Raw genomic sequence first — 27,502 nt, forward strand, 5'->3', positions numbered from 1 at the left:
AAGACTCTGCAGGGCTGCACTGCTGCTTAGCTATGCAGAATAGTATTGAAGGTTGTTCAGTACTGCTGTCTCTGCCAGAGAAAAGTTTTCTTCAAGCTGCCATGTGCAAGTACTACATTATCTGTGTATTGATCAGGGTAACAGAAGAGGGAGAAACTGTTTCTTTAACCCAATACATTAAGAAGAATATAAATAGTTTGTAAGAAACATCTAACATTTAATATAATCATTTTACATTGCAAGCCTCTGTGTTCTTTAATCAAAAACCAGTTCCCTTGAGTTGAATAGGATACTCTCTGGTTGGTGCATTTAGGACTACTGCAATCTTCTATAGGCAGTCCCCAAATTACAAACAAGATAGGTTCTATAGGTATGTTCTTAAGTTGAATTTGTATGTAAGTCAGAATAGGTACATTTTAAGTGTAACTCCACACACACACACAAGCTTTTGATACCATAGGGAAGAGTCAACAGCCATATAATGTTTGTTTTGCTGTCTGGGCCCTGTTCAGATTTTACCTCACTGTCTGTCCCTGTAACACTTGGAAAAAATTGGCTTGTTGTGGAAACAAGGATTGTACTTCATTGCAATGGCGCAAAGTGTAAACTATACTGAAAACACTGGAACTTATTTCCAAGTAAGCAAGCTCACATAACATGCATTGTTAGTAAACCATCTTAACAAAAATAAGCTTCACTTACATTAGAAAAAAATAACTCGTTCTTGAGAAAAGCAACTTAATGAGAGGTTAGACTGCAACCCTATATCGACTCACACAGAAGTATAGTTTTTTGTTTGCCTTCAAGTCACTTCTGCTTTATTGCAACTCTAATGGGACCTCATCATACAGTTACCTATTATTGACTAATTTGTTCTCAGGAGGTTTGCAATTGCTTTCCTCTGCAGCTCAGATTGTGACTAGCCCAAGGTCACCCAGTGAGTTTCAATGACTGACAGAAATTTGAACCCTGGTCTCCCACAGTCCTAATCTAGTACTTAAACTAGTACTAAATCACACTCCCTCTTTAAACTGAGGTGAGTTCTATTGAATTCAACTATTTATCTCAACAGACACAAACACAGCTTTGCATTATGCATTATTTAAATAGCCAAAGAAATTCTGACAAACAAACCATCCAAAAGAGCTACACTGCAGGGTTTTTTAAAAGAATATATATTTGTGAGGATATTTGATAGGAATGATGAGTAGGACCTACATGGAAACAGGCATGTCCTTTTATCTTGTTGGCTTAATACAGCATATCATAGCTGCAGAGAAATTGGGAGTGCTTTCTTGCGAGTCAGTTACAGAGTGTGGTGGGCAAGGGGTGGGTGTATTAACAGCTTTGTCACTCATAGTACTGAATCTTGTAGGGGACCAGGATGGTTTTGAGCTACAACTCCCAGAAATCCCAGCCAGTTTACCAGCTGTTAGGATTTCAGGGATTTGAAGGCCAAAACATCTGGGGACCACAGGTTGAGAACCACTGGTTTTGAGTGTTTAACTAACTGGAGAGCAGTGTTTAACTCCTCCTCCAGTGCATGACCCTGACTGAGTTTATCATTCTCATTCCTAGAAAACCCCGTGATAGGCTCATTTTAGGATTGCTCTAAACCAGAATCAACTTGAAGGCACATAACAGTTCATTGTAACACTATTAGTCCTTGCCCGAGATATATAATGGTTCTACGTGAAGCCAAATCATTTGTGTCTTATTAGCAAGATCCCTTCATGAAGTACGGAGGGAACGATTAGTCTACACTGTTAACAGTTCTGAATCTCATAGGAAGTGAACCCTTTCAGGGAAGAAGGGAGGTAGCATGTGCCAAAGGAATTCAAGAGATGAGTGCCAATACAGGAGATAAACCAGCTATCAAAATTTAAGACACAATTAAAGACCTCTCCTTTCCAATCAATTTTAAACTATGAATGTTAAATTTACATTTTATGAGCATTGGTGCTTTCATCTTTGTTCTATGCATTTTAATGGTATTGTGTTTTATCTATGTGCTTTAACTGTGTTGTACCCCACCTCAAGCTGCGAGGAGAGGTGGGTAACAAACAAAATTTATTATTATTTATTATTACCTGTATTTCTCCAATTGTGAGATTCCATCAATTGTAAAATCATCCTAATTTCAGTACCACTACCAACAACAAAAATACGTAAAATACACCTGCATTTCTAAGATGCATCCTATTTTTAGAGATGTTTACACAGGCAGTCCCCAAGTTAAGACCAAGATAGGTTCTTTAAGTTTGTTCTTAAGTTGAATTTGTATGTAAGTTGGAACAGGTATATTTTAAAAGTGTAACTCCAGCCACACACACACACACACAAACTTTAGATATCATAGGGAAGGATGTGGTGTTTCTTTTGCTGTCTGTGCCCGTTCAGAAGATTTCATGTCACTTTCTGTCTCTGTGATTGGATTTTGAAAAATGCAGCTTACTGTGAAAACAAAGATTGGTGATAAAGCTTCAGTGGAGGCACCTTTTCATGTGGGCTTTTTAAAAGGATGTGCACTGTACTGCACATCTTTTAACTGTTTGCTGTAATCTCAAAGTACAATATAAGGTTAGAAAAATAACTAGTAAAAATGTGATGTCTAAAATGAATGAATTTCCTTCATCCCTGCCTCCATCTTTTTTCTTATTTAAATGAAGTGTTTAATAAATTGTTATGAGCACAGGAAATTAGGAGACATATCCAGGTGATGTCAGTATTAATGTTCAGGACTGAATTTCCCCTCCAATGGGTAGATTTTTCTCACTTTCTGTTATGTCACCCCTGTTCTCAACTACTAGCCTCATCACACCAGAACATGGATCCACTTTAAATCCAGTTTCTGCCTCTTGCAGAATTCTGGAGTTTGTAGTTTAGTGAGGCCCAGAACCCCCCTGCTGAGCAGTTTAAAGGCCCTTCCCCTAAACTACAAGCTCCAGAATTTTGCAAGAGGTAGAAACTTGATTTAAAGTGGATCCATGCTATAGTGAGATGAGGTCCTAAGAGTCATTTCATAACTCTTTCAGGAGTTAATTTCCCTTCTGAGTGGCAGATTTCTCTCACTTGCTGTTGTCTCACCCGTTACTAACTATGGGTTGTTTCCAAGTCGGATGTTTATAACTCAGAGAAGTGTGGGGGAAAAGTGTGCATTAGAATTGAAGAACCATAGTATGACTGAGGGCCCTTCCTGATAGGGGCCAAAATGTGGACTCTGCTGGACTTTTACCAGAGGTGTCCACACGGCACCTCAGGTAAAGGAAGATTAATTTGGGACAAAGCAAGAATGTCCTGCTTTCTCCCGATTTAATTTGATATCTCATCAGATCTGGGCCTTCCTGAAGCAAAGAGGGCACCCACCCCCTTCCCAAAACTCTCTCAAAGCCCTTAAAATAAAATAAAAACTTACCAAGCTGCCATGCCCCCCCCCCACTGAGGAAAATTGCTCTTGCTCCCCCCCCCCCCCCCGGCTACCTGGTGCATCATGGTGCATCCTGGTGTATGCACCAGGAGGCCTGCCAGAGGATAGACATGGTGCCCAGTAAAATATATATATATATATTTTAAAGACTTTTTGGGGAGAGGGGTTCTGGTGGCCTCATACCATCCCAGAAGTTATTGTGGGGGCATGGGGACACCCAATTGGGAGGAGTTGTGCAGACAGATATGTGCACCAAAGCAAGTTTTTTAAACCAGATTTGGCGCGCATGTCTGGAAGTGCCTTGAGAGGCCTCCGATCCCCAGATCCAAGCAGTCTGCCTCAGATCTGACACGGTGGTACATGCCTTAGTTGCATCCAGCCTGGATTACTGTAATGTGCTGTATGTGGGGATGCCTCTGAAGAGTGCCCAGAAACTTCAGCTAGTCTAAAGAGCTGCAGCCAGGTTGCTAACTGGAGCTGGCTACAGGGAACGGGCAACCCCATTATTGCAGAAGCCCCACTGTCTGCCAGTCTGTTACCAGGCACTATTCAAAATGCTGGTTATGACCTTTAAAGCTTTAGATGGTTCATGTCTAGGCTATTTGGCCGACTGCATCCCTTTGTACGAACCTGCCTGCACCCTGAGATCTTCAAGAGAGGCCCTTCTCTCGGTTCCACCTCCATCACAAATTTAGTTGGTGAGAACGAGACAATGGGCCTTCTCAGTGGCTGCCCCACAACTCTGGAACTCCCTGCCTAGGGAAGTCAGAATGGCCCCCTCCCTGCTGTCCTTCTGGCGGCAGGCAATACTCTGTTTCTCTCAACATCAGTAAGAGCTCATAGTGGATTATGGAAAGAATAGACCAGAAATTCAGCCCTTGGTCATAAATGGAGACCAAGTGGAGCAAATGGCCAGTTTTAAGTTCCTGGGTCTCAATGTTAAGGAAGATCTGACCTGGAGCACCCAAATGGCAGCATTGGTTAAGAGGGCCTAGCAGAGACTGTACTACTTGAGACTTCTAAGGAACCACCAACTGAATGAAAAACTGCTGGTGACTTTCTACACGGTTCAGGTCCAGCCTATCTTTGTGACTGCAACCCCCCCCCCCCCCATGAACTTGCTCAGGCTCTAAGATCTTCCAGGGAGGCCCTCCTCTTGATCCCACCACCGTCACAAGCACGGTTGGTGGGGACGAGGGAATTTTCCCCCAACACCACAGTTCAAAAGCATGTTCCTTCACTCAGCCTTCCTTACGGTCCAGCTCTCACATCCGTAGGTTACTATGGGGTGTCCCTTCACATGTTTTTGCTCATGGCATCATTGAGGTGCTCAAGCTCCAGCACCGCGACAAAACAAAGATCCTTTGCTGAAGTGGGAGGTGTTAGCTGGCCCTAATTGTTTCATGTCTGGAATTCCCCCATTTTCAGATTGTTGTTTTTTATTTGCAAACTATCTACAGGCCCACTAAGAAAATCCAACAAATGCAACATTCAGCAAAGGACAAGAGAGATCATCTCACCACTGCAGGACCCTACCATATACCATGCAGCTATGGACAAGTCTACTTGTTTGGGCAAAGGCTTTGCCCAAACAAGTATCAAGGAACATGAAAGGCACTGCAGACTAATTCAACCAGAGAAGTCAGCCATAGCAGAGCACTTGATGAACCAACCTGGACACAGCATATTATTTGAGAACACAGAAATGCTGGACCACTCTCACAACTACCATGTCAGACTACACAGAGAAGCCATTGAAATCCACAGGCATGTGGATAATTTCAACAGAAAGAAGGAAACCATGAAAATGAACAAAATTTGGCCACCAGTATTTTAAAAAACTCTAAAATCAGGAGAGTAAATAAAGAGAGACACTCAAAAAACAGGGGAATTCCAGACAGAAAACAATCAAGGCCAGCTAACACCTTCCAACTAAGGTTTCACTCAGGCAGCAACCAGCCAGGCCTTGAAGCTGCAAGGCTTTGCAATGCTAATCAAGGTGATTAATTGCAACATTCACACTTGCCTCCTCCAGAAAAGAATTATTTCACCCACCCTGGACCTTCCAGAGATATATAAACTTCCCTTGCCTAGTTTTCAACAGACCTCACAGCCTCAGAGGATGCCTGCCATAGATGTGGGCCAAATGTCAAGAGAGAATGCTTCTGGAACATAGCCATACAGCCCAGAAAACTCACAGCAACCCAGTGATTCTGGCCATGAAAGCCTTCAACGATACTGTTATTGTTACAAATGTTGATGTAATTATGTGCTTTCATGGCACTGTCAGATATATATATATATATATATATATATATATATATATATATATATTACTATTATTGGTAATAGTAATTAGTATTAGTATCTGTAGTAACGTATGGATGTGAGAGCTGGAAGACTGAGCGAAGGAAGATAAATGCTTTTGAACTGTGGTGTTGGAGGAAAGTTCTGAGAGTGCCTTGGACCACGAGAAGATCCAACCAGTCCATGCTTCAGGAAATAATGCCCGGCTGCTCAGTGGAGGGAAGAATAGTAGAGGCCAAGATGAAGTATTTTGGCCACATAATGAGAAGACAGGAAAGCTTAGAGAAGACAACGATGCTGGGGAAAATGGAAGGCAAAAGGAAGAGGGGCTGACCAAGGGCAAGATGGATAGATGGTACCCTTGAAGTGACTGGCTTGACCTTGAAGGTTTTATCATTTCACCGGTACATGTATTGTGATTTATCTATTGTTGTATTTCTCATTATTGTACTGTACTCTTATGTTTTATTTATTGGGATGTCTATTTTGTGTTTTGTTTTTTTTGTTGTAATGTATTTCTGGGCTTGGCCTCATGTGACCCGCCCCGAGTCCCTATTGGGGAGATGGTAGCGGGGTATAAATAAAGTTTTTTATTATTATGCGTTGCTGTGGCCAACCTTCCCTCCCTCTTTCTCTCCTTCCTTCCTTCCCTCCCTCTTTCCTTCCCTCACTTTTTTCTTTCATTCTCTCCTTCCTTCCATCCATCTCTTCCTATTCTCTTCCTCTTCTCTTCCTTCCCTTTTCTTTCCCTTCCTCTTTCTTCCCTTTCTACCTATTCTTGGACTGCAAATCCCAACAGACCTCCTGATCAATCTATCTATTTACCTATCTATATCTAATCTATCTATCTATCTTATCTATCTGGAGGATTGCTGGAAGTTGCAGTCCAGGAACAGAAAATTGGAAATATGGAACTATGGTGAGATTAGGATTCTCTCAAAGAAATCCAAGGAGAAGAAAGCTTGCAGCTTGGAAACAGTGCATTTGGATCATCCTCCTCTCCTAAAGAGCCTGGTCTAGGGGATGCTGGGAGCTGTCGTCCGGAAGAGAGTGTGGATATGCTATTTTGTGTTTTGTTTGCCAGGGAAGTTGTTTTTGTGAATGCACTGTAGCATCTTTTTGCTTTTTTGGCTTTTTAAGTTCCTTCCACTGTGTTCTTCCGTGTTTTTATGAGTGATGGTCACTCGTTGGCCTGAGAGGTCTATTGTGTCCAAATTTTGTGTCAATTCATCCAGTGGTTTTTGAGTTATATTAATCCCACAAACGAACATTACATTTTATTTATATAGATTATTGTTATTAATACCTCTGGCCTGGACACCCTGGTGGTGCAGTGGGTTAAACTGCTGAACTTGCTGACTGAAAGGTTGGTGGTTTGAATCCAGGAAGCGGGGTGAACACCCGCTGTTAGACCCAGCTTCTGCCAACTTAGCAGTTAGAAAACATGCAAATGTGAGTAGATCAATAGATACCACTTCAGCGGAAAGGTAATGCAATTTTGAAGCTTCACTACATGAGATACTGATAAGGTTGTTTATGTAATCCAATGTTCCTGTGAGCTTCTATATGTAGGTAGGAAAGGTCCAAAACTAACAAAATGAAGTTCAACAGGGACAAATGCAAGATACTCCACTTAGGCAAGAAAAACGAAATGCAAAGATACAGAATGGGGGAGGCATGGCTCAAGAGCAGTACATGTGAAAAAGATCTTGGAGTCCTCGTTGACAACAAGTTAAACATGAGCCAGCAATGTGATGTGATGGCAAAAAAAGCCAATGGGATTTTGGTCTGCATCAAGAAGAGCATAGTGTCTAGATCCAGGGAAGTCATACTACCCCTCTATTCCGCCTTGGTCAGACCACACCTGGAATATTGTGTCCAATTCTGGGCACCACAACTGAAGAGAGATATTGACAAGCTGGAATGTGTCCAGAGGTGATTAAAATGATCAAAGGTCTGGAGAACAAGGAGCGGCTTAAGGAGCTGGGCATGTTTAGCCTGAAGAAGAGAAGGCTGAGAGGAGATATGATAGCCATGTATACATATGTGAGAGGAAGCCACAGGGAGGAGGGAGCAAGCTTGTTTTCTGCTTCCCTGGAGACTAGGATGTACAACAATGGCTTCAAACTACAGGATCTGCACATTAGGAAGAACTTCCTGACTGTGAGAGGCATTTAGCAGTGGAACTCTCTGCCTCGGAGTGTGGTGGAGGCTCCTTCTTTGGAAGCTTTTAAACAGAGGCTGGATGGCCATCTGTCGGGGGTGCTTTGAATGCAATATTCCTGCTTCTTGGCAGGGGGTTGGACTGGATGGCCCACAAGGTCTCTTCCAAGTCTAGGATACTATGATTCTAAGGTAATGCAGTCCATGTAGTCGTGGTGGCCACATTACCTTGGAGGGGGTTTTGTGTTTTTTTGTCGTGTCAGGAGCTACTTGAGAAACTGCAAGTTGTTTCTGGTGTGAGAGAATTGGCCGTCTGCAAGGGCATTGCCCAGGGGATGCCCAGATGATTTGATGTTTTTATCATCCTTGTGGGAGGCTTCCCTCATGTCCCCACATGAGGAGCTGGAGTTGATAGAGGGAGCTCATCCACGCCTCCCAGATTCAAACCTGCAACCTGTCAGTCTTCAGTCCTGACGGCACAGGGGTTTAACGCAATGTGCCACCAGGGGCTCCCTACCTTGGAGGTGTCTACAGGCAACGCTGGCTCTTTGGCTTAGAAATGGAGATGAGCACCACCACTTGGAGTCAAACCAGATTAGATCTAGGGAAACTTCAAATGGTCCAGCGTTCGGCAGCCAGGTTGCTAACAGGAGCGGCACTCAGGGAGCATACTACTCCTCTGTTGTGCCAGCTCCACTGGCTGCCAGTTTCCTACCGGGCACAATTCAAAGTGCTGGTGTTAGCCTATAAAGCCCTAAACGGTTCTGGCCCTACTTACCTCTCCGAACGCATCTCCTCCTATGAACCGACTAGGACACTAAGATCATCTGGGGAGGCCCTGCTCTCTGTCCTGCCTGCATCACAGGCGCGCTTGGCGGGGACGAGAGACAGGGCCTTCTCAGTGGTGGCCCCTCGGCTGTGGAACGCCCTGCCTGCAGATATCAGATCGGCCCCCTCCCTGCTGGCGTTTCGGAGGAAAGTGAAGATCTGGCTGTTCGAACAAGCATTTGATTAAACAGTGTAAATGAACATAGAAATATAGAATAATGGATGATGAGACTGGATTCTGATTTTACTGTTGAGGCGCTAATGATTGTTATATGGATGTTTAATGATTTATGGTACAATTGTTTTTAATTGCCCTATACTTGTCTCATGATGTTTTGTATTGATGTTGTTCACCGCTTTGAGTCGCCTGAGGGCTGACAAAAGCGGTATCTAAATAAAGTAAATAAATAAATAAATAAATTTTAAACAGAGGCTGGATGGCCATCTGTCGGGGGTGCTTTGAATGCAATATTCCTGCTTCTTGGCAGGGGATTGGACTGGATGGCCCACGAGGTCTCTTCCAACTTTATGATTCTAAGGTAATGCAGTCCATGCAGTCATGGTGGCCACATGACCTTGGAGGTGTCTATGGGCAACGCTGGCTCTTTGGCTTAGAAATGGAGATGAGCACCACCACTTGGAGTCAAACCAGACTAGACTTAATGTCTGGAAAGTCTGATCTGGCCACGGTGGTCCACGTTCTGGTTACATCCCGTATAGACTACTGCAACGCTCTCTACGTGGGGTGCCTTTGAAGACTGCCCGGAAGCTACAACTAGTCCACGAGCGGCAGCCAGACTACTAACAGGAGCGGGGTACAGGAAGCATACTACTCCTCTGTTACGTCAGCTCCACTGGCTGTCAATCAGTTTCCGAGCACAATTCAAAGTGCTGGTGTTGACCTATAAAGCCCTAAACGGCTCCGGCCCAATTTACCTGTCAGAACGGATTCTCCCCTATGAACCATCAAGGTTATTAAGATCTTCTGGAGGGGCCCTGCTCTCGGTCGCACGACCCTCGCAATCACGTCTGGTGGGGACGAGGGACAGGGCCTTCTCAGTGGTGGCCCTGGAACTCGGCTCTGGAACTCTCTCCCACTGGAGATTAGAACTGCCCCTTCTCTGCTAAGTTTTAGAAAGCTAGTGAAAACTTGGCTCTGGAATTTAGCATTCAATAACTCTTGACCACATGGACAGATGGTGATGAATTGTGATTTCTGATGACTGGCCTTATGTAATTATATGATTGTATTTTAATGTATTAGTGCATTATGTGATGTGATATGTTAAACTATTGTTTATGAATCTTTTGTTGTGAACCGGCCTGAGTCCCTCTGCGGAGGTTGAGAAGACCGGGTTATAAAAGTTCTAAATAAATAAATAAATAAATGTCAAGGGTGGATGAGAGCTAACAAATTGAAATTGAATCCAGACAAGACAGAGGTCCTACTGGTCAGTCGTAAGGCCGAACAGGGCATAGGGTTAAAGCCTGTGTTAGATGGAGTTACACTTCCCCTGAAGATGCAGGTTCGCAGGTTGGGAGTGATCCTGGACTCATCGCTGAGCCTCGAACCCCATGTCTCAGTGGTGTCCAGGAGAGCTTTTACACAATTAAAACTTGTGCACCAGCTGCGCCCGTACCTTGGGAAGCTGGATCTGGCCACGGTGGTCTACGCTCTTGTTACATCCCGAATAGATTACTGCAATGCGCTCTACGTGGGGTTGCCTTTGAAGACTGTTCGGAAACTTCAATTAGTCCAACGGGCGGCAGCCAGATTACTCACTGGAGCGTCATACAGGGAGCATACCACCCCCCTGTTATGTCAGCTCCATTGGCTGCCGATCCAGTTCCGAGCACAATTCAAAGTGCTGGTTTTGACCTACAAAACCCTTTACGGTTCCGGCCCAGCGTACCTGTCCGAACGTATCTCCTTCTACGTCCCACCTCGGAATTTAAAATCTGCTGAGGGGGCCCTGCTCTCGGCCCCACCTTTATCACAAGCGAGACTGGTGGGGACGAGGGACAGGGCCTTCTCGGTGGTGGCCCCTTGCCTGTGGAATGCACTCCCCGGGGAAATTAGGACATCAACATCCCTCCTCTCCTTCAGGAAGAAGCTAAAAACCTGGATGTGGGACCAGGCCTTCAGGTAAGCTGGCAGATGGACAAAGACAACCAAGAATGACCAGAGTAGGAAAGGACAATGACAATGCTAAATGGTTTACGGACTTGGATTTGGTGAACACTGACCACAAGATGTTTTTATTGCTGCTAGTATACTGTCTGATTGTTTTAATTAGTTATAACTATGATATTATGTGGTAAATTTGTGTATTGTATATTGCATTGTATGTTGTAATTGTTAGGCATCTAATTGTGCCTTTTGTAAGCCGCCCTGAGTCCCCCCTAGGGGGTTGAGAAGGGCGGGGTAGAAGCACCCCAAATAAATAAATAAATAAATAAATAAGGGAAACCTATACCCTGACAATAAGGGAAACCTATACCCTGACAAAGGAGCCCCCAGTGGCGCAGTGGGTTAAAGCACTGGGCTGCTGAGCTTGTTGATCGAAAGGTCGCAGGTTCGATTCCGGGGAGCAGCGTGAGTTTCCGCTGTCAGCCCTAGCTTCTGCCAACCTAGCAGTTCGAAAACATGCAAATGTGAGTAGATCAATAGGTACTGCTCCGGCGGGAAGGTAACAGCGCTCCATGCAGTCATGCCGGCCACATGACCTTGGAGGTGTCTACGGACAACGCTGGCTCTTCAGCTTAGAAATGGAGATGAGCACCACACCCCAGAATCAGACATGACTGGACTTAATGTCAGGGGACTACCTTTACCATTACTATACCCTGACAAAGACCTCTGGGCCCGTCCTGACCTCTCCCTTACCTTGTGGCCACGGTAGAAGGCGATCTCTTCCACGTTGGCGATGATGCGGGAGTGGACGTAGCGCAGGTAGCCCTTGCGCTGGGCCTCCTCGGCGACCAGCTTCCCGAAGCGGGGCGAGCAGGCCTTGAGGACCTTGGCGGTGGCGTAGACGACCAGCCCGGCCAGGAGGGTGGGCCCCACGGGGCTGGCCCCTCGGGAGCGGGCAGTCTGGATGAGAGTGTAGGAAGTGAGCACCACGTCCAGGATGGGCTTGGTGAGGTTGGAGTAGAGGTGGGCCACTGACTGGGAGAACATAGCGATGTCTTCGGTGAGGGACTGGTCCGGGTTGGCCAGCCTCCCGTCCATGTTGATGACCTTGTAGTAGGTCTGGTCGGCGAAGTAGGTGCGGTAGGCGTGGGCGACGAGGCGGGTGCGGAAGGCCAGGGCCAGCTGTCCCTCCAGGTAGCGGATGGCGCTGTTGACGAAGGTGGCGGGGACGGCGATGGCCAGCCACTTGAGCAGCTGCCAGGCGAAGCGGCGGGGCTTCTTCTCCACGATGCTCTTGACGATCTTGCCGTCCAGGCCGGCCACGTAGATGGAGAGGAAGGTGCGCGAGACCAGGGCCACCGAGTGCAGGCCCAGCCAGCCGCTCTCCCGGCCCAGCAGCTGCGGGAACAGGATCTGGCGCAGCTCCAGCAGCTGGCGGAAGAACTCCGCGTTGGCCGCCGGGGAGCCGCGAGGGAGCGGCGGCGAGGTGGAAGAGGAAGGCCGCAGCAAGAGCGACGACGCCTCAGGGAGGAGGAAAGCACCGCCCGCGTCTTCCTCCTGCGCCGGGAGAGGATGCTGAGGAAGCGGCGCCGCTCTTCTCCTCTTCCTGAGGCGCCAAAGCAGCCTCAGCCCGTACGCCGCCGCCGCCAAGCAAGCAGCCCGCCTCAGCGCCGCGCTGGACCGGCTCCATGTCTGCCTGGCGGGGGCCTCCCGCGCCGCGCTCATGGTGGCTTCCCTCACCCTCATCCACACCGCTTCTCCCTCAGCCCCGCTCCCGCTCTGCCGCCGCCATCGCCACCTCGCGCCATGCCCCGCGCGCCGCCACAATAATCTACCTCGCGCTCGCCCGCTTTCTCTCCCTCGCTCGCTCTCTATCTTCTCAAGCCCCGCCCCTCCCGCCCGCTCATTGGCTGCGTCGGGCCCTTGGGGGAACCTTCGCCTCGCGACGCCGCCGTTGCTAAACCCTCTTCTCCAAGGCAAACCTGCGCGATTGGAATGGATGCTGCTGCTGCTGCTAGAGTCCAGCTGGCTCGTGCCGGGGCTGCGCGCGCAGCTTGTGGGCGCGTGCACCTGCTCCTGACCTCGCTATTGCTGGGTTGTTGTAGATTTTTTCAGGCTATATGGCCATGTGCTAGAGCAGGGGGTCCACAAACTTTTTAAACAGAGGGCCAGGTCACAGTCCCTCAAACTGTTAGACGGTTGGACACAGCATATTATTTTAAAACACAGAAATGCTGGACCACTCCAACAACCACCATGTCAGACTACACAGAGAAGCCATTGAAATCCACAAGCATGTGGACAATTTCAACAGAAAGGAAGAGACCATGAAAGTGAACAAAATCTGGCTACCAGTATTAAAAAACTCTAAAATTACAACAGCAAAACAACAGAGAGGAAACAACCAGGCACATCTTAACACCTCCCAGCAAGAGATTTTCCCAGGCTCAGGCAGGCCTTCAAATGCTAATGAAGGTGATCAGTTGAAACATTCACACCTAGCTCCAGCAGGGAAGAGCTCTTTGCCCCACCCCAGCCATTCCACAGATATATAAACCCATTGTCCTAATTCCAACAGACCTCACTACCTCTGAGGATGCTTGCCATAGATGTAGGCGAACCGTCAGGAGAAATGCCTCTAGAACATGGCTCTATAGCCCAAAAAAACCCACAAGAACCTATTGTTAGACGGTTGGATTATAATTAGGAAAAAAAAAACATGAATTCCTATGCGCTCTGCACATACCTGTTCAAGGAGCCCCACTGGCTGCCCTTCATTTTCCGGTCCCAATTCAAGGTGCAGGTGCTTACCTACAAAGCCCTAAACGGTTTGGGACCCGCCTACCTACGTGACCGCATCTCCGTATATGAACCCACACGATCTCTCCGATCTTCTGGAGAGGCCCTGCTCACGATCCATCCTGCGTCACAAGCGTGACTGGTGGGGACGAGGGACAGGGCCTTCTCCGTGGTGGCCCCTGGACTCTGGAACTCTCTCCCCAAAGACATCAGACAAGCCCCAACATTGGCAGTCTTTAGGAAGAGCTTGAAGACGTGGTTGTTCCAGTGTGCCTTCCCAGAATAGGAAACTCCAAGCATTATGTCCCAAATGCACTTTACTAGAGATTTAAGATTGTCTGCACACTGCATCTATCTCCAGAAACCTACCTATTTCACCTGTCATGTCCAGCATTTTAAAATTTTTAATCATTACATTTGGCCCGGCTTTAGTTTTTAAATGGGTCGTGGTGTTATTGTCTAATGTTTATTGCTATTGTCTAATGCAGTGTTTCTCAACCTGGGGGTCGGGACCCCTGAAGGGGTCATGAGGGGGTGTCAGAGGGGTTGCCAAAGACCATCAGAAAACACAGTATTTTCTGTAGGTCATGGGGATTCCATGTGGGAAGTTTGAGCTAATTCTATCGGTGGTGGAGTTCAGAATGTTCTTTGATTGTAATGAACTATAAATCCCAGCAACTACAACTCCCAAATGCCAAGATCTATTTTCCCCAGACTCCACCAGTATCCTTCGGGAGATGCTAGCGGGGTACAAATAAAGTTAATAATTAATAATAATAATAATAATATTCACATTTGGGCATATTGAGTATTTGTGCCAAGTTTGGTCCAGATCCACCATTGCATGAGTCCACAGTGCTCTCTGGATGTAGGTGAACTACAGCTCCCAAACTCAAGGTCAATGCCCATCAAACCGTTCCAGTGTTTTCCATTGGTCATGGGAGCCAAGTTCAAATCCATCGCTGGTGGAGTTCAGAATGCTCTTTGATTATAAGTGAACTATAAATCCCAGCAACTACAACTCCCAAATTACAAAATCAATCCTTGCCCAACCCCACTAGCATTCACATTTGGGTGTATTGGGTATTTGTGCCCAGTTTGGTCCAGTGAATGAAAATGCATCCTGCGTATCAGATATTTACATTATGATTCATAACAGTAGTAAAATGACTGTTATGAAGTAGCAACGAAAGTAATGTTGTGGTTGGGGGTCACACAACATGAGGGACTGTATTAAGGGGTCGCAGCATTAGGAAGGTTGAGAACCACTGTTCTAGAGCAGGGGGTCCACAAACTTTTTAAACAGAGGGCCAGGTCACAGTCCCTCAAACTGTTGGAGAGCCGGATTTATTTACTTATTGTGTCATCAGCAACCATACCATTGTATTACATTTTTAACAGAACAAAACAAACAAACAGATAAAAAAACAGAGATTTTGCAAACTTGGTAGTTGATTAAATGTCCTTTGACCAGTATCTGGTCACTTGGAGTGCCTCTGGTATTGCCGCAAGAAGGTCCTCCATTGTGCATGTGGCAGGGCTCAGGTTGCATTGCAGCAGGTGGTCAGTGGTTTGCTCTTCTCCACACTCGCATGTCGTGGATTCCACTTTGTAGCCCCATTTCTGAAGGTTGGCTCTGCATCTCGTGGTGCCAGAGCGCAGTCTGTTCAGCGCCTTCCAAGTCGCCCAGTCTTCTGCGTACCCAGGGGGGAGTCTCTCATCTGGTATCACCCACGGATTGAGGTGCTGGGTTTGGGCTTGCCACTTTTGGACTCTCGCTTGCTGAGGTGTTCCAGCGAGTGTCTCTGTAGATCTAAGAAAACTATTTCTTGATTTAAGTCATTGACGTGCTGGCTGATACCCAAATAAGGGATGAGCTGGAGATGTCTCTGCCTTGGTCCTTTCGCTATTGGCTGCTACTTCCCGGTGGATGTCAGGTGGTGCAATACCGGCCAAGCAGTGTAATTTCTCCAGTGGTGTAGGGCACAGACACCCTGTGATAATGCGGCATGTCTCATTAAGAACCACATCCACTGTTTTAGTGTGGTGAGATGTGTTCCACACTGGGCATGCGTACTCAGCAGCCGGATTATAATTTGAAGAAGAAAAAACATGAATTCCTATGCATGCTGCACATATCTTATTTGTAGTGTAAAAAAAACACTTAAAACTATACAATAATTAAAATGAGGAACAATGTTAACAAATATAAACTTATTAGTATTTCAATGGGAAATGTGGGCCTGCTTTTGGCTGATGAGATAGGATTGTTGTTATGTACTTTCAAGTTGTGATTAACTTCACAATTCAGCAGCAGATCAGTTGCACAACTTCAGCACTTTCCAGTAGCTTCTTCCTGCACAGTATTTTCAGTTAACTACTCCCACAGCCTGCAGTCACTCTGGAAGCTTTTACAGACACTTGAGCACATGCCCAGCCATTGTCAGTTTTAACATTGTCTTTCCCCCAGTCTAGGTGTCATTACAAACTTACCAGAGCACACAGTTATATCTTGTCTTAGCAGACAGGTTCTTTTAATTACATATAGCCTTCCTTCGATGAACAACATCACAGCACAAGGAGAAATATACACTGTACATGACTTCCTTATATACAATTCTATACAATACATACATAGCAATCTCTGATTGATTCCCAACTCATTAACTTAACTCAGACCCAGGATTACATCATTCACAATCACCTGGACTAGGCCAGAACACATTCCCCAAATGATTCCCTATATACAGTTAATGCATGACTCAGCATTTCCAATAGAATCCCATTAGCAGTGCATGACTCAGCTATATTACATTACAATACATAGTAAAATCTGACAGTTTCAGACTTAGGTTGATCCTCAGCAAGGGCCGGGTAAATGACCTTGGAGGGCTGCATTTGGCCCCCGGGCCTTAGTTTGAGGACCCCTGTTCTAGAGGCATTCTCTCCGGACGTTTCGCTTGCATCTATGGCAAGCATCCTCAGAGGTAGTGAGGTCTGTTGGAACTAGGAAAAAGGGTTTATATATCTGTGGAATGACCAGGGTGGGACAAAGAACTCTTGTCTGTTTGAGCTAGGTGTGAATGTTTCAACTAGCACGGAAGACATACATTTAGATTTCAAGGATTATGCTCCTAAGAATGTGTTTTGAGGACTAGAACATAATAGATCTCGTATCTCTTCCATATAATAATCCACTCCTAAGTTTTTTTCAAAGTTAATTTGGTTCTTCAGTATGATTTCTGGAGAGAACTTAATTCTTTTTATTGCTGTTGTGCCTCCAATACCAGTGGCCCAGGGTTCAAACAGGCACACAATACACTCAAATGCATATTCCAGAGTACACAACTCCATTGCCTCCAGCTTTAGTAAATTTGCATGGCGAAGGACAGTACCAAGCATCAGCAGATAGGTCTGTCATCCAGTAGACTATAAACTCATCTGTTTCCTGAGGGACTCCTAAATTGAATGCCCACACAAGTGCATCTTGTCTGACGGGGATGAGAGACAGGGCCTTCTCGGCAGTGGCCCCTCACCTATGGAACACACTCCCAAATGAGGTAAGATCTGCTCCCTCCCTCCTGGCTTTTAGAAAGAAATTAAAATCATGGTTTTGGGACCAGGCCTTCAGACAGTAGATGTATGTAGAGTTTTGGAGGACATGGACTAGAATGACAATACGACTGGCGAGACTGTTTTTATTATTTAGTAGCCGTCCCCTGCCACGCGTTGCTGTGGCCCACTCTGGTGGTCATGCGGGTTCTGTGTGGGAGGTTTGGCCCAATGGTATTGTTGATGGGGTTCAGAATGCTCTGTGATTGTAGGTGAACTATAAATCCCAGCAACTACAATTTCCAAATATCAAGATTATATTTCCCCCAAACTCCACCAGTGTTCACATTTGGGCATATTGAGTATTCATGTAGAGTTTGGTCCAGATCCATCATTGTTTGATCCAGATCCATCATTGTTTGAGTCCACAGTGATTGCTGGATGTAGGTGAACTACAACTCCAAAACCAAAGGACACTGCCCACCAAACCCTTCCAGTATTTTCTGTAGGTCTTGGGAGAACTGTGTGCCAAGTTTGGTTCAATTTCATTGTTGGTGGGATTCAGAATGCTCTTTGATTGTAGGTGAACTATAAATCCCAGCAACTACAACTCCCAAATGACAAAATCAATTCTTTTTGAGTGAAGGACATACATTGGGTTGTTAGGTGTCTTGTGTCCAAATTTGGTGTGAATTCATCCAGTGGTTTTTGAGTTCTGTGAATACCACAAACGAAAATTACATTTTTATTTATATATATTGTTTTAATGATTGTTTGCGTACTGTCCAATTATGATTTATGCTTAATTGTGGTTTTATTATTGTAATTGTTATGGATTGGCATCGCGTCAGTGTCCAGTCTAAGGCATTGAATTTTGCCAGCTATGTATAAACCACTTTGAGTCCCCTAGGGGTGAGAAAAGCGATATATAAATACTGTAAATAAATAAATAATAAATAGGTACTCAGTTATTACTCTGATATCAAAACCTAAAACAGGCATATTCCAGAAGACCTCAGACCAAGATCCCATATTGTGAAGGATGAATGTCAGGTACCATCTTCCATACTGGATCCAGGCTCATGCCCATACCTTTCAACATTTCACATATGAATATTGGGACACATGTGGTCAACCAACATCAGAGTGTGGTCAAGATAGTAAAAGGAAGAACACACAAAATAAGAGAGACTGAAGCAGTTTGATTCTGCCTGAACCTATATTGCCACCCACTACAAATCACCCCAAAACCTTCATACAGATCCATATGTAATAGATTTGCCATTCCTGACCTAAGCATGTGTATTTTAGATTATACACATATACAGCTAGCCTCATTCTTTAGCTCAGTTGCTTGTTCTGTTTCACTATAGTCATGCTTGGCAAACCACTGACTTTTTTTTTAATTTTAGAAAGATGCAGCAAATTATTTTTGACCTTCTTATTTAAATAGAACTTCCTGTGAACTGTGATTAAGATTGCTACCGACAAAGTTGGTATTCAGGCATTCTCAAATAAATATATGAATTCATGCCATAACTCTTCTATGAAATCAGTTTAATTTGGGAGGTTTTCCTGAATACGCTTCATCATAAAAATTACGCAGGCAGGTTGTCAATGTTTTAAGGGATTATTGTAGTCTAATCTTGCTTTAGGCACATACAGATCTCGGAAAGAGAGATGTAGCTGTTTAAAAGGCGCAGTTTAGTGCTTTTTATCGCAACAAGTTTCAAGTAAATGATATGGTTCAGAATGGAACAATTTTCCTGAAAGGACATGAAAGATTTCTGAAGGCCAAGTATATAGGCTGAGAATTGTGGGTTTTGTAAAACTTTGGGAGCAAGGCCATTCATGACATTAACAAGAGAATAGTCTGAAGCTAAACTGGAATCAGTGCCAGCGAGTAACTCCCAAGGTCCAACATTAGAGATCATTTCAAACCACAGGAAAGCATAATGAAAGAGAGGAAGGTTTTATTAATCAGATCATACCAACTGGATACACAACAGTCTTCAATCTGTAATATTGATAAAATCACATATACCAACGCTACTGAAAACATAGTACCCATACAATGTCTTTTTATTGAGTTCCCAAAAAAGGATTTTAACAACTCTCCTAAGAGTTTGCAGGCAATACACTTGATTCTGGATGCAATCTTTCACACACTTTTCTGAAAGCGTATTCTTCTCTTCTGAGCTGATATGCATAGAATTCTGTCATAAGCCTCATGGTCTTTGCAGTAAAGTAATATTATTATTATTATTATTATTATTATTATTATTAAACTTTATTTGTACCCCGCTAGCATCTCCCGCAGGACTCGATGTGGCTTACAAAGGCTAAGGCCTCAACAACAATACAACAATAGAAATCTAAGCAAATTAAAATAACTAAAGCAATCTAAAACAACAAGCAATAAAAAATCCATTAAGACACAATAAAACTGGGCCGGGCCAGAGTAAGGATACAAGGGTTAAAAGTGCTGATGTGACAGGTGGAAATGGGGCTTATGGACAAGTGCAGTGTGCAGTGTGCAGCGATCTTGGTTTTAATAAAGTGCTTGTGGGACTTGGTAATGAGAAAAGTTTCCTATTCGGGAAAGGCACATCAGAACAGCCAGGTCTTCAAGTTCTTTCTGAAGACTGCCAATGTAGGGGCCTGTCTAAGATCTTTGGGGAGGGTGTTCCAGAGTCGGGGGGCCACCACGGAAAAGGCCCTATCTCGTGTCCCCACCAAGCGTGCCTATGACGCAGGTGGGATCACGAGCAGGGCCTCTCCAGATGACCGAAGAGAGCGTGTGGGTTCGTAGACGGAGATACGATCACGCAGGTAGGCAGGTCCCAAACCGTTCAGGGCTTTGTAGGTAAGCACCTGTACCTTTTTCCTTCTATTTTCATATAACAAAAGCAATTATACTTAAAAGATGTATATAATGGCTTTCAGTAGAGGATCTTAAGAATTTAATTTTTTGAAAGACACAGCTAATAATGTTGCCTACTTACTTCTGAATATTTTTCCATAACTGTTATTCATCCTAAGGACAGCAACAAAAAGCAGAATGTATTTATTTATTTATTTATTTATCAATTTTATATACCGTCACTCCTTGAAGGCTCAGAGCAGTTTACAATATACATATGCGATACATTACATTTAAAATCAAAGAAAATTTTCAATCAGCAAATGCCAGCCTAAATAAATAAGTTTTACAAGCTCTACGAAAAGATAGTAAGTCTCGGAGAGTTCGTGTTTCCGCTGGCAAGGCATTCCACAGGTAAGGAGCCACCACCATGAATGTTCTACGCCTAGTAGACATCAGGTGAAAGGTCCTAAAATTGGGAACTTCAAGGAGATTCTGATCGTCTGAACGGAGTGATCTCGGGGGTTGGTAGGGGGTGAGGCGGTCCCTCAGGTACTCTGGCCCCAGGCCATATAAGGCCTTAAAGGTAAGAACCAGCACTTTGAAGGTAATCCGGTGCAGTTGTTGAAGGTAATCCGGTGCAGTTGCACTGCAACCAGTGCAGTTGCTGCAAGATTGGAGTGATATGACACCTCGCTGGGACCCCTGCGAGAAGCAGAATTTTGCACTAGTTTAAGTTTCCGGATCACCAATAAAGGCAGGTCTATGTAGAGGGCATTACAGTAGTCCAACCTTGAGATGACCGTAGCCTGGATCACCGTGGCCAGGTCGTCCCTGGAGAGATAGGGAGCCAGACGCCTAGCCTGACACAGATGGAAAAATGCGACTCTGCTCGCAGCGGAGGCCTGGGCCTCCATCGTCAGCAGAGGGTCTAAAAGGACCCCCAGACTTTTTACCAAGGATGACGGGCATAATGTCATGCCATCCAGGGTAGGCAACTGGATCACTCCTCTGTAATAAATACCACAACAAATTTTAATAAATACTACAACAAATTTTAATACAGTAATGAGTAATAACAGATAATGTTTAAACACTACTAGTAGAGAATTTATTATTTTTAAACTTAACTTTCCAATCTCTTTTATGTTATCTCTGCATGCAGTTTGAGTTCACTGGTTTGGGACCTGGATTGTCAAGCTCCCAAAGGATCAAATGAGATTCGGATGGGTTGAGGGCAAAATCGGAGACATTTATTCAACTTGGCCAACATGGATGTCAGTGGAGTCTATACTCTAAAGACTGATATACCTCAATGCAAATAAAAAGAAATATTTATAAGATCTTGTGCTTTCCCAGAATAATGATCCCATAGCACTTGGTCCTCCAAAGCACTTTACATTTCTTTAGGTCTGCTCGTATGCCCTTCCGCAAACACCACTATCTCCTTTTCGTCTATGCCCCATCATTATTTCCAATTTTAACATTTGGCCTTCCCATTGTTTTTAATTGTGTGTTGTCTTATTGATAATGTTGTATATTTTTATTGTCTATGTTTTTTTATTTTTAATTGCTTGTACTGTTGTTTATTGTCTGTATTGTTGTATTTGGGCTCGGCCTCATGTAAGCTGCACCGAGTCCGGAGATGGTAGCAGGCTACAAATAAAGTGTTATTATTATTATATTATTATCTTGAAACAAAGGACTTCTGCAGTCCAGATCATGGCAGGCTAGGATCTGCTGAATGGTTGGCTGGGATTCACTATCTGTCATAGTTGCCAATTGGTCTCTGGGTTTGGAGGAAAATTTAATAAAATTGTATTGGTATATTTGAAAGATTGTGTTTGTTTATTGCGCCACCCAAAAGAAGGGTGCAGGCAGAAAGGGATGAAGCTGGGCTATAGATAATGAGTTTTAATGGGTTTTGGGGTTTCTGTTTCGGCTAATACAATGGGTGTTGACCAGATAGACAAAAGGTTGCTCAGGGTGTTCATAACTTCAATGGAGACCGCAGGGAGGAGGTCCAATTTGGCAATAAAGATGAGGAATAGAATAGAATCAGATCATATCAGGATAACACCATGGCTCTCTTGTAAACCCATTATGTGTTTCATGTGCCATGTCAGGGTATTGTGAAGGGGTTATGCAAATTTATGTACATCCATCTTCTGAGGTCTGGGGTGCGTATGGTACTTGTGCAACTATGGGGGGGGGGGGGTTAATTAAAGATGACTGGAAAATAGGAAGCTGGTCAACGCGATTTCCCTTTTTGGAGTCCAGTTTTTTATAATAGTATTGCAGGTTCCTACTGAGTTTCCGGAATCCAGACTTTACTTCCATCATTGCACATGACAGAACTGCTATTTTCATCTGCAAAATATTCAAGGGTATGCTCTTGCCACCACCATAATAATAATTTAGGTAAAGGTAGTCCCCTGACATTAAGTCCAGTCATGTCTGACTCTGGGGTGTGGTGCTCATCTCCATTTCTAAGCCGAAGAGCCAGCGTTGTCCGTAGACACCTCCAAGGTCATGTGGCTGGCATGACTGCATGGAGCGCCGTTACCTTCCCGCCGGAGCGGTACCTATTGATCTACTCACATTTGCATGTTTTCGAACTGCTAGGTTTGCAGAAGCTAGGGCTGACAGCGGAAGCTCACGCCGCTCCCCGGAATCGAACCTGTGACCTTTTGATCAACAAGCTCAGCAGCTCAGTGCTTTAACCCACTGCGCCACCAGGGGCTCCCAATTTAAGGCAAGGAAAATTCACAGGGTATCACCTTTATGTGATGATCATAGGACACAATTTCTATACAGAGGAAGCTCAGCCCATCAAAACCTGTGAGATATAAACAGTGGATAGAAAAGGCATGGTGCTGTCTAACATAAGCATGGCCATTTTACCAAAATTTAGAAATTCATCATGCATGGAACTAATGCAGTTGCAGTAGAATGATAATGAAGTGGCAGCTCAAGGTCACTTGGGTATTTTTGTTTGGTGATGGTAACCAACACAGAAAAATAACAATAAACAGAATGCCACAACTACAGACTGAATGTATAACCATGCCAACATGAGAGTGTGAGGCACTTAATGTAGAGAGATTTACATCTAAGTGCACATTCATGGCAACAGGATGCAAGATAAATATTTAGAAATTCAAAGTTTTGAAACACTGTTTTGCTATAGTGTCATCATAATAGAATTTGGAGTATTAATTCTCATTGGCTAGCTCTGTTTGGACTGCAATTATGGCTAAAAAAAAAAAAAGCAAAAGCAAAAGAAATGGATGCCATGCCAAGTGGGCAGAATCCCAGATTGTTTTTATGTGTTATACAATAGGAAAAGTTGAGCTGGGAAAGCTTTTCAAATCCTATTTGAATGTCTGAGTTGAAAAACTAGATGTGGTTTTTGGGAGAGGACAGACATTTATACATTCAAAAGCTCCTTAAAGGAAGGAAGGAAAAGAATTTGAATACGACTTATTTTATATTTCTATTCACGCTGTACCCTATGGGAAAACTTGCACCCATAGTTGGGGATGAGGAGAACTTTGGATGTTGCTGCTTACACAGTTTTCAGGAGGCACTGGCCTCATCTGCAAACACATTTTTAAATGAGATCCCAGGGGCACTGAGAACTGGAGAAGAACTGGGTTGCTGTGGAATGGCACCTGAGAGTTAAACCGCAAAAGATACAGCATGGCCACCGATTACAGGACTGTGAGGAAAAACAGCCTTTTCAAAAAATCAAATGCTTCACTCTTTATACACAAGCTCCCATTCTTGTTTGTCTTTGGTATTGTCAAAATTGAAGAATTAACATTGGATTGCAGTAGAAACAGATCACAAGTCCCACTAGTAAAAATAACTAATCCATATATGTTTATGGAGTATGTGCTAAGCCTCAACAATACCGAGCCCCATCACATTCTCACCTTATAAACTGAGTATTGAATTGGCAGATTCAGGGTAGCTGTGATTAAATGATTCAGCTCAGTTTTATTTTCTGTCAAAGAGAGAAAAATATTTTAGTTATTATCAATCCTGAGGAAGGGGGAGCTATCTCTAGTCCCAAGGGTGACTAGATTACTAAAACTGTTGACCTGTGCAGAATTATTGTTTAATCCGAGTATTATCGAAAAAGGACCCCATATTTGCACCATCACTATCAGCAGGGATCAGTCTTAGCTGGTTTTCCTGTGTCACAAATGTTCCGTGTCCAGCAGGAACTGAGAAACCCATTTACACACTTCCTCGAGCCCTCTTCATACCAGCGGAGCCCATTAGGACATCTAAACACCCATTGCCCCTAAATTCCAGGAACCCATCACTGTACTACATGTTTCTAGTACCCTTTTATTTTCTTTCCAATTACTGACACTTTACTTAACAGCTAAATAAAGGATTCAATATCTCTTGTCAAAAATGTGTGGAAACGGAAGTGTTTTGTATTTTTGACCTTTTTAAAGATGTTAGAATACCTTTACTTGTATATCTATATAAATAAAAATGTAATGTTCATTTGTAGGATTAACATAACTCAAAAACCATGGGACGAATTGACACCAAATTTGGACACAATACACCTATCAGGCCAACAAGTGACCATCACTCATAAAAACACTTAAAAACACAGCAGAAGAGACTTTAAAAGCCAAAAAACAAAAAATAAATTACAACACATGCGCAAAACCACATATATACACAAACACACACATATGCACAAATACACACACACATACGCATATATATGCACACAAAACACATATACACAGACTGGGCCACAGCAACGCATGGCAGGGGATGGCTAGTATCTATGTAAATAAAAATGTAATGTACAATGTATGCACAAACCCACATATATGCAAGCACATATACACATATACACATATACTCAAATATATAAAAACACAAAAATACAAAATTTACATTTTGTATTTTTGCATTTTATGTTATTTTATTTTCTGATTTTCTGTTGCAAGCACATATACACATATACTCAAACATATAAAAACACAAAAATACAAAATTTACATTTTGTATTTTTGTATTTTATGTTATTTTATTTTCTGATTTTCTGTTGTGTTTTTGTGTTATATTGTGTTTCTGTATTGATGGGCATGGCCTCATGTAAGCCGCCCCGAGTCCCCTTTGGGGAGATGGTGGCGGGGTATAAATAAAGTTTATTATTATTATTATTATTATTATTATTATTATCATTATTAACTGAAACACAACAAGATGAGTCCATAGCAGACACTCTCCTGGTTGTTGAATTGGATCACACGTCGGACACTTCCCAAGTGTCTAGGACTATGTGATGTATTGGGGAATAATGTGTGCAGATCCCAGTAAGGTGGCCTTCTGCAGCTGGCAGATGGTAATTTTGTCAGTGCCGATTGTGTTTAAGTGCAGGCCACGGTCTTTAGGCACTGCACCCAGTGTGCCGATCACCACTGAGACCACCTTTACTGGCTTGTGCCAGAGTCTGCAGTTCGATTTTTAAATCCTCATATCGTGTCAGCTTTTCCAGTTGTTTCTCTGCAATCCTGCTGTCACCTGGGATTGCGACATCGATGATCCATGCTTTGTTTTTTAACACGATCGTGAGTTCAGGAGTACTATGCTCCAAAACTCTGTCTGTCTGAATCCGGAAGTCCCAGAGGAGTTTGGCGTGCTCATTCTCTGTAACGTTTTCCGGCTTGTGATCCCACCAATTCTTTGTTGCAGGCAGATGATATTTGCGGCACAAGTTTCAATGAATCATCTGAGCAATGGTGTTGTGCCTCTGCTTGTAGTCTGTCTGCGCGATCTTCTTGCAGCAACTGAGGATGTGATCTATTGTTTCATCTGCTTCCTTGCAGAGTCTACATTTGGAATCTGTTGTCGACTTTTCAGTTCTGGCTTTTCTATTATTATTATTATTATTATTATTATTATTATTATATACACAGACTGGGCCACAGCAATGTGTGGCAGAGGACAGCTAGTTTATACATCATGGGATAGTGTAGATAGGATCCAAGTCTAAATCTATTTATGTTTCACATACTGTATACTTTATACATACAGCCTGAAGATAATTTAGGAAATATTTGTCCTAATTTCATAGAATCATAAAGTTGGAAGACACCACATGAGCCACCTGGTTCAGCCCCCACAGGGTTGGACACAACTAGAATTAATGTCAAGGGGAAACCTTTATTTACTTGTTTTCAAATTCCTATTTCATCCTTTTGTGACATGTTAGCCGCTTTGAGTCCTTACAGAGAGAAAAGCGGGATACAAATAAAATAAGTGAGGAAATAAATAGAAAGCAAGGCCACCCATGTTGTTGTTGTTCATTCGTTCAGTCCCCTCCGACTCTTCGTGACCTCATGGACCAGCCCACGCCAGAGCTCCCTGTCGGCCGTCACCACCCCCAGCTCCTTCAAGGTCAGTCCAGTCACTTCAAGGATGCTATCCATCCATCTTGCCCTTGGTCGGCCCCTCTTCCTTTTTCCTTCTACTTTCCCCAGCATAAGGCCACCCATACAAGATGATTATTTCAGAGTTTGGAATATTTTCCCCTTTCTGGATAAGGGAAGAGAAAATGGAGAAAATTATGAAGGAAATGAGATAAGAAAGACAGCAAACAGAAGTTTATCCCATGGCAACGTCCTATAGATTTGCAATTTGGGGAGAGCCAATCCGAATTCTCTTTCAGAGCCCTCTCAGGCCTCACTAAACTATAAACCTCAGAATTCATCATAGTGTTGCCATGGCAATAAAAGCTGGATAATAGCACTACAAAAGTGCGGTGTGAAAGGGCCTAAAGACTGCTTATCCCTGGCTACTACTGAAGGTTTCTGAGAGGCCTTCGTGACCAGTTACAGGATGAAATAAGGCCTTCTCCACCATCACAACAACTCCCGTCGGCCTTAGTGACCAGTTACAGGCTGAAATAAGGCCTTCTTCATCTCCTGTCAGCCTTAGTGACCAGTTACAGGCCGAAACAAGGCCTTCTTCACCATCACAGCAATTCCCGTTGGCCTTAGTGACCAGTTACAGGACGAAATAAGGCCTTCATCATCACAGCAACTCCCGTTGGCCTTAGTGACCAATTAAAGGCTGAAATAAGGCCTTCTTCACCATCACAACAACTCCCGTCGGCCTTAGTGACCAGTTAGACCAAAATGAGGCCTTCTTCATCATCACAGCAACTCCCATCGGCCTTAGTGACCAGTTACAGGCCGAAATAAGGCCTGCTTCACCATCACCATCTTGGAGGCCTTGCTGTTGTTGTGTTTCTCTTCAGTGGCCTGCACGTGTTTTACATGAAGGAGGTTTTGCTCAGCTAGTGTTGGTTTAGAGGCCACTTCCCTTCAGACTGGCCTGCCTTACAAGTCAATAGGCAGGCCTAGCTTGTACTTTTTGGTCAAAGAAA

The 27,502-nt window shown here is 43.9% G+C and overlaps 1 protein-coding gene across 1 annotated transcript in view; it reads right to left on the minus strand.

The window, feature by feature from the left end:
- The window catches only part of ABCD2 (ATP binding cassette subfamily D member 2), a 64,718-nt gene extending 51,831 nt beyond the window's left edge, over positions 1–12,887 (minus strand). The window contains exon 1 of the mRNA XM_060778398.2: positions 11,613–12,887. Coding sequence (XP_060634381.2) covers positions 11,613–12,605 — 993 coding nt within the window. The 5' untranslated portion in view covers positions 12,606–12,887. The remainder of the gene's footprint in view (positions 1–11,612) is intronic.
- Between the last annotated feature and the right edge of the window lie 14,615 nt (positions 12,888–27,502).

This window comes from Anolis sagrei, chromosome 5 (assembly GCF_037176765.1).
Source record: "Anolis sagrei isolate rAnoSag1 chromosome 5, rAnoSag1.mat, whole genome shotgun sequence".
Classification (NCBI taxonomy): Eukaryota; Metazoa; Chordata; class Lepidosauria; order Squamata; family Dactyloidae; genus Anolis; species Anolis sagrei.